At 35.6% G+C, this 8,439-nt stretch overlaps 1 protein-coding gene across 2 annotated transcripts in view; it reads left to right on the forward strand.

Annotated features, from left to right (window-relative positions):
* The window catches only part of LOC149771695 (uncharacterized), a 29,502-nt gene extending 21,590 nt beyond the window's left edge, over positions 1-7,912 (forward strand). For both annotated transcript variants that reach the window (XM_089948218.1, XM_089948219.1), the window contains 3 exons: positions 323-442; positions 1,702-1,815; positions 6,877-7,912. In XM_089948218.1, coding sequence (XP_089804344.1) covers positions 323-442; positions 1,702-1,815; positions 6,877-7,842 — 1,200 coding nt within the window. In that variant the 3' untranslated portion in view covers positions 7,843-7,912. The remainder of the gene's footprint in view (positions 1-322; positions 443-1,701; positions 1,816-6,876) is intronic.
* Positions 7,913-8,439: the final 527 nt, after the last annotated feature.

Raw genomic sequence — 8,439 nt, forward strand, 5'->3', positions numbered from 1 at the left:
TACTTTAGGTTGTTTATATAATTTGTTATATGCAAATTGAGTATAAATGTATGAGTGTGATGCATTGATGTAACCCATGTATATTGCTAATGTTACATCCTATCACATGACACAAATATTTTGCTTACATACTTTTGAAGGACTTAATGGATTTAATCCACATTTGTTTCAGGGCTTTACACTTAGAAGACATGAGACAACTTTTTACTAGGTTGAAAAATGTTTTTAGAGATATGGCCCTAATCTGGTCCTTCTGTTGCATCATACTTGTTTAGGCATTCATGTAATATGGTCCAATTTCTATTCCAATTATATATTGCAGATGACAACCCCATATGTTGTTACACTGGAACCTGGTCAAGTACTATATGTTCCAAGACACTGGTGGCACTTTGTTGAGTGTATAGATTCAGCTATCAGCATAAACACCTGGGTGCCAGTGGTAAGAATACTTTTCATATAATCATAGATATGTTTTTCCTATAATTGTCCTGTATATGGGTTATGTTTTTCTTTGATAAAAGTCTGTTTTTTTATTAGAGAAAATTCTATAAAAAAAACTATCTTGCAATTTTCTGTTTAGAATGGGCACCTAGATCCATTCTGAAGCTTAATGTATATGTATAATGGTATATAGAGTTCTAAAATATAATTGGTTCATCTTTATCAAGGATACCATGCTAGTCTTTAGCCACCATATTGGACTGTGGGAAGTTGTTGCTGCTATCACTGTATCTCATCTTTGTAATATTCAGCTTCTAGTCATGTCAGAAAAATATATGACTGAAAAATTAAAAATAAAATAAAAATAAAGCAATCTGAAGCTACAGTACATGCACTACTTTTCCCGTATTTTGCATCCCACCTTATTTCCTTATTGTCAACTCAAAAGGCATTTAACATTGTTTACTAAATAACATAATTATTCTGAAATAGGTTTTTGAGGGCACATAAGCTGCACTGTATGTTTCTTCATTCCTGTTTTTTTAAATTTAATGATGGTAATTAATGTTTGTATATATGGTACAGTAATGCCAGGTGTTCACTTGTGTGTCTTTCTTGGGATTGGAGATGTTGCAGCATTCACAGTGATGGTTTCCATCATTATTGGTATTGCTGACAATTTTATTTTAGTGATTGAACTTTTTGTTTTATTTTCTGATTTAGCATTATTGCAGGGTTAAACATTGTTATAAATTGACATGAATAATGTTCAAACTTAGCATTCTATTTACTGAAGGAAAAAATTCTTTGTAGTGTGACATAAATTATTTTGTCACAACAGTATTTACGGGTGATAAAATAAAACATGGCTTCTGTAGATTGCATCTATTTATGAAGGATTGTTTAGGAGAAATGAAAATTGACAGACATAATGTAATCTCTTTGCAAAATTTAGGAGATACTATGAAATCTGGAGGTAAGCTTGGAATGAACCTACAAATCAAGAGGTTTTTTTCTCCTGGTGTTAGAGGTGACAGGTATGCTATTATCAAAGTGTTACATGGGCTGAGTTGATGACTGTCATTTACCGGAGTGTCAGGTGGGTCAAGTTGATAATTGTCAGTTACTTCTTACTTTATAAATATACAATTTTTAATACCCTCTGAGTTAGCCTTGAAAAGTGTCACCTTTCCTACTTGTACACCCACCAAGCAAATTGTTAATACAGATTTTATATAACTTAACATCTTTTTCCAGATTGAGGACAAAGGTGAACATGTGAAGGAAGCTGTTGCGAGACTTCTAGCCTGTAATCTTATCTCACTTGTTACAGATATCCAAGATTCCCCTGCCGTTATCAACACAAATGAGGTATAATATTGGATAATCCATCAATATGTTGATCAGTCAAGTGTAGTCTTGTTAGCGTAATGTAAATTATTCCTATTCAGAATGCTAGTTGCATGATATATGTATATAGATCTTGATATATGTATATAGATCATAATTATTTCAACAAATCATACAAATAAATCATTTAATTAGTTTTCATTAATAAACCAGTTTATTAATTACTGTAGTATCATCATTTTTCATGGGGGACTAATTTTCGTGGTTTTCGTTGTTGCCCCAAGCCACGAATTTAAACCCCCAACACAAAATGAGTCACGTAGGATGATGACCCCCCACCCTGTTTTCTTAGTGTTTCATTCCTAGAGATTAAAACAGCTACTGGTATTTGATAAATCAAGGTCTATACTGTAATCTGGTAATTAAATATTAACTTTTACATGTGTTTGTTTTATTTTTTATTTGAACCTTTTGCAGCAAGAATTACAAATCATTTTATATTGTTTTGATGCACACATACAATAAGGTATCCAATGGCTGTAATTTTACACTCACTGCCTTAAATCGATTTGTGAGGTAAGGATAGAGAGAAAAAAAGCATAATCATTCAAACAATTGTAATACCGTAAATGAAAGAAAAAATACAAAATAACAGTATATGAAAATTAAATTTAATACTTATTCAAATCTATCCTTCATTCGAGTACAACTGTTTTTTAAACATTTCAATCCTTCTGAAAGCACATTTCATTTTATCCATGCATTTTTAATCCAAAAACACAACAATCCTGTAAAATACTATAACAATTTCTTGAAACACTATTATTAATGAAACACTATGTATATACACTAATTACAGCAATTAAAGAATCCCCAAATTGCTGAATTAAATAAGTCCAGCTCTCTCAAAACCACCAATAATTAGGTCCAATTTTTCACTCAATGTCGGATGAGCTGCAATCATCCATTCAGCGTTTATTGGCTTGGTTATTGAGGTTGCAAGATTTATTAATAATGTGCACTGATCGTCACCAGTATCATCTTCTTTTTCAATAATGGCGTCCATGACCTGTTGAGCATACTACTCGTGGAAGTGTGACTTTAATTCTTCTTTGTACTCTTTATTTACTGTCAAGTCTGGTGGTTAAGTCAGTCTGTACAAGAGGCAGGCACAAACAAAGGAGTGTTTCCTCTGTCTTTCAATTTAGTTAGCACCTTCACTCTTTGGTGGGCTCTAAACACATCAAATATTATTGGAGCAACTTAATGGAGAGTGGTTTAAATAAGAGATCATTCATAATAACTGATTGGCACTGTGTTGATGGCTGTGTTGGCTTCCTTTGATGATGAGCACTCAAATGAAAACATAGCAAAAGTGATTCATTTTGACAGGTGTTTTATTTGTGCTCGTAGAAATGAAAGTATTATTTTGGTGTTGTTGGCTGCGTCAGCTTCGACTGATGTTATTCATTTGGTCGAAAACATGGTGTAAGTATTGAACTTGCCACGTCTTTGATTTGTGCTCATACAGGTGGTAGTATTGTTTTAAACATTAAAGTGACCACCGTTTGCATTTGCTTAGTTTTATTCTTTCTTATTCTTTATTTTGGGTACTTGTAGAGGTTAAATCATAAAATTAAATACCTACTAATATACAAACTTTGACAGGCAAAACCACGAATTTAAGTAGCCACGAAAACGCCTTTTTAATATATACAGTAGTCAATTGATTGATCAATCATTTATATATTCAGTTTGATGAAAGGTTCTATTCTCCAGGTGGAAGATAAAACATTTATCTTAAATATCTTTGTCTTTTATATTTTCTATCAAGAAAATATATCGTACTTGTTCAGCATAAAGATAGAAATGTACAGTTCATGCACTTTTTAATTTTTATGGTAACCAAATAGATGTAGCCCATTCCATGAATCTAAATTACAATGAATGTGTTTAAGCTGTATCAAGAAAAAATTATAAAATGCAGGGCCCTAAGCACTGAAAATATTATGGTGCCCTCACCCCCCTTTACAAAATGTGAAACTAAAAAAAACAACAATAAAGGTGGGAAAATACCAGCGTTACCATCATTCCGAAAAAAATACTTTGTTCATGCAGGTCGAATTGGTCATATAATTATTTCAGTTTTATCATCAACAATTAATTTGAATTTGTTTCTGGTTCCCCTGTTTGGCTGGTCCCCTAAGTGTGTGCTTATTTGGTAATATGGCACTGAGAAAATGGCTATACAACTTGTGATCTCTACAATAATGGTTTGGTTTTCATAGCAACCAGTGGCTTATTGGTTTACTGTGACAGACTTGTAACCGGACGGTTGGAGGTTCAGATCTACTCTCAGGTCAGCTTGGATCAAATGCCATGTTTTCCTTAGCAAGACATGGATTAGCTGCCATGTTTTTCTAGGCAAGACGAGGATCAGCTGCCATGTTTTCCTAGGCAAGACATGATCAGCTGCCATGTGTTCCTGGCCTGACATCAATCAGCTGCCATGTTTCTCTAGCCAAGATACAGATCAGCTGCCATGTGTCCCTAGGCATGACATGGATCAGCTGCCATGTGTCCCTAGGCATGACATGGATCAGCTGCCATGTGTCCCTAGGCATGACATGGATCAGCTGCCATGTGTCCCTAGCCAAGACACAGATCAGCTGCCATGTGTCCCTAGGCATGACACGGATCAGCTGCCATGTGTCCCTAGGCATGACATGGATCAGCTGCCATGTGTCCCTAGGCATGACATGGATCAGCTACCATGTGTCCCTAGGCATGACATGGATCAGCTACCATGTGTCCCTAGGCATGACATGGATCAGCTGCCATGTGTCCCTAGGCATGACATGGATCAGCTGCCATGTGTCCTTAGGTATGACATGGATCAGCTGCCATGTGTCCCTAGGCATGACATGGATCAGCTGCCATGTGTCCCTAGGCATGACATGGATCAGCTGCCATGTGTCCCTAGGCATGACATGGATCAGCTGCCATGTGTCCCTAGGCATGACATGGATCAGCTACCATATGTCCCTAGGCATGACATGGATCAGCTGCCATGTGTCCCTAGGCATGACATGGATTAGCTGCCATGTGTCCCTAGGCATGACATGGATCAGCTACCATGTGTCCCTAGGCATGACATGGATCAGCTGCCATGTGTCCCTAGGCATGACATGGATCAGCTACCATGTGTCCCTAGGCATGACATGGATCAGCTGCCATGTGTCCCTAGGCATGACATGGATCAGCTGCCATGTGTCCCTAGGCATGACATGGATCAGCTACCATGTGTCCCTAGGCATGACATGGATCAGCTGCCATGTGTTCCTAGGCATGACATGGATCAGCTGCCATGTGTCCTTAGGCATGACATGGATCAGCTGCCATGTGTCCCTAGGCATGACATGGATCAGCTGCCATGTGTCCCTAGGCATGACATGGATCAGCTACCATGTGTCCTTAGGTATGACATGGATCAGCTGCCATGTGTCCCTAGGCACGACATGGATCAGCTACCATATGTCCCTATTCAATACCCTTTGCTTTAATTGCCCCAGGAATTAAATAACCCTGTATATGATGCTGTGTGGTAAAGCACCAAACCAACCCAATCTATAGCAACTTCGATGTATAACAATCTTTCAAAATGTTGGCAGTGAGTTGTCACTGATCTTTGATATAGTTTCGTATTTTTCTTTTATGTGAAGAAATGTTTCACCGAATGAATAGACTACACGTAAATAGTTTCATTAAGGTTTATGTTTAATTTCGGTCATTGCACCATATATTTTGGCCATACAGCATAGCAGAAACCATACTCATAATTAAACCGAACTACTTGAAGTACTTAGGTTACAGTATGGTACAGTGAAACCACAATATAGCATGATGGTTGGGGATCCCATAGTGCAGTTGTGTGATGTAACATATTGGGCATTATCACAACAAATTTGCACTGCTGTAAATATTTGCATATTAATTTCATCACAGTACATAGAATTTCTGGATGATAATGTCATAATTGTAAGGTGGTACAGTAATGTGAAGAGAAAATAATTTCTTAAGTTGTATAATGTTGATGTTGTAACACAAAAGTGTTCAGCTGTATCTACCTGTCTGCATGTACAGTACCTATTGTTGGAAGCATGATTTAGGAATAAATTATTATAAAAGTTACTGTAGTTTGGTTCTCATTCATATGCGCTGAACTGGAACCACCTGATCACCAACATAATAAAAATATGTGTGATATTTGCGCATGTGATCATCTGTGCATTTAAAAAAGTTGTTTGAAAATAGCTTTGAAACTTTATCATTTTGAGTGAAGTTTTAGAATCTACATTTTTTTAAAACTCCAGTTTATTAAATAATGTTACATATTGGCAATTACCATCATGAAAACTAAAATCGGAAAATATAGAATAAATTATAGGATAAATCTGAAGTTTCTGCTCGGCTCATTTTTGAAGGCAAAATCATATTGTTAATGACCTTAGGGTAAACATAAACCTTATGTCCATCTTAGGGGCTTCCTTCCAGATACTGAATATGTTTATTCCAGTGACTTTTCTTGCCATAGAAATCATTATACCTTGCATTAGCTGATTAATTTGTCTTGCCATAGAAATCATACCTTGCAGTAGTTTTTTAATTTGTCTTGCCATAGAAATTGTACCTTGCAGTAGTTTTTTAATTTTTTTTGTCATAGAAAGTATACCTTGCAGTAGCTGTATAATTTGACTAATTATAGAAATCATCATACCCTGCAGTAGATGTTTAATTTGTTTTGCCATAGAAATTGTTCTACATTTACATTGCATTAGCTGTTTAATTTGACTTGCCATAGAAATTGCACTAGCTGCTTAATAGCTGTTTAATTTGACTTGCCATAGAAATCATTATACCTTGCAGTAGCTGTTTAATTTGTTTTGCTGTAAAAATCATCATGCATTGCAGCAGCTGTTTAATTAGTCATGCCAAAATAACATCATACATTCTGGTAGCTGTTTAATTCGTTTCATGGTATATCTTGTCTAAACACTCAAAATCTTGTTCTTTTATTTTCAGGAGTTGACAAATCCAGAAGTTAACTTTGCCTTTTTACAAAAGTCTATACAAGAGTTGATGTCTAGTGAAGCCTCCGATGGCAATAAAAGGGAAAGTACACCTGTCTCAGAATGTAACTTGTCACACTCCGGTGATCAGTTCATGAAATTTGTAGAGGCTTTTAGAGGTCACAGTGTGAAAGTTGTGCATAGAAATTCACATGTAAGCAAAGTAGGTGGAAAAAAAAGAAAATATATTTGTGACTGTGATAACACAACTCAGCAAGACTGTTTTGGTACAGATTCCATGAATGTTGAAACTGCTATACAAAACAGAATATTGGATTCAGATATCATCAGTGAGGAAACATTAAACACAACTCTTTCAGAAATTAGTGAGAGTACTTTAAAGGTTGGGGATTACCACCATTGTTCAGGAAGGGAAGGAGACATTGGAAATCTCAATGAGTATGAAAATAGCAACATCGATATCGACAGTGTGCACGATCCAAATAAACAGTATGGACTGATTAAGAGAGATGTTAATATAGCAGAGTCAGACAAAAAGCATGCTAGTTCATGCAGATATTCCTTCAAAGACACAGAAGAAAAGATGCACACTCAAGAATTAAAGTTAGGGACAAAATATGTGAACAATATTTCATTACAAAAAGAACTTGCAGAGCCAACAAAAAGACAGGTTGAAATTAGAACTGTACCTTCATACGCATTCATTGATTATATCCGATTCCTGCAGGAAAATTATGGATTCTCTGATGCAGAGGTTGTTCATTGTTTCATGACAGATCACAAGGCCGACTTGAATTTGGAATATGAAACTGATGAAGCAAAGGAAAGCGCGAGAAAAAGGCATCTTTTTGAAACTGTTTGCAAGGTAACACCGATAGATATAATTGACAGCGTTCTTAATCCATCCTGTGTTGAAGCTATTTGTAATGTTCTCAAAGACAGATTGAACATGTCATGAACACAAAAGAAAATTCTGTATATGTTAATGAATATCAAGAATATGTAAATAAAAAAGCACCAAATTATAATTGCTTTTACTTTTCACTCATCTGTATCAGCGGAGTATCCTCTGAATATGATTTTTGTTGACATTATTACAGACCTGCCGACCCTACAGAGACCAATATTCTTGCACAAATTAGACCAGTTTTCAGTCAAATGTATTAAATTATTATGCAGTACTGTTGTCAACTTGGAAAATATGTTTGGAAAAAAGTTAGAAGTGTGGTCATATGTAGCAAAGACTATGTGGAAGTAAGCTAAAATGTTCGTAAAGTACAAGTTAGCATTAATGACCTTCATGTTTCAGAAACTCCAGTTCCAAATGAGGGCAAGCATGAAAACGTATCTTCTTATTCCTTTAAGACATCTATTTAGACCTTTTAATAGGTTGATTTTCCTTTATTTCATCTGCGCCAATTGTTTAGACTATTTAAAAGGTTCATTTTTCTTTAATTCATCTGTGTCAATTGTTTAGATCTTTTAAAAGGTTAATTTGTCCCTTTGTCTTTAAAGTGCTCTTTTGTTTGATGGGTGACATTTCCGATTCATGCTT

The sequence above is a fragment of the Sinohyriopsis cumingii genome, unplaced genomic scaffold (assembly GCF_028554795.1).
Source record: "Sinohyriopsis cumingii isolate HCF-2022 unplaced genomic scaffold, ASM2855479v2 utg001711l, whole genome shotgun sequence".
In the NCBI taxonomy this organism is placed as follows: Eukaryota; Metazoa; Mollusca; class Bivalvia; order Unionida; family Unionidae; genus Sinohyriopsis; species Sinohyriopsis cumingii.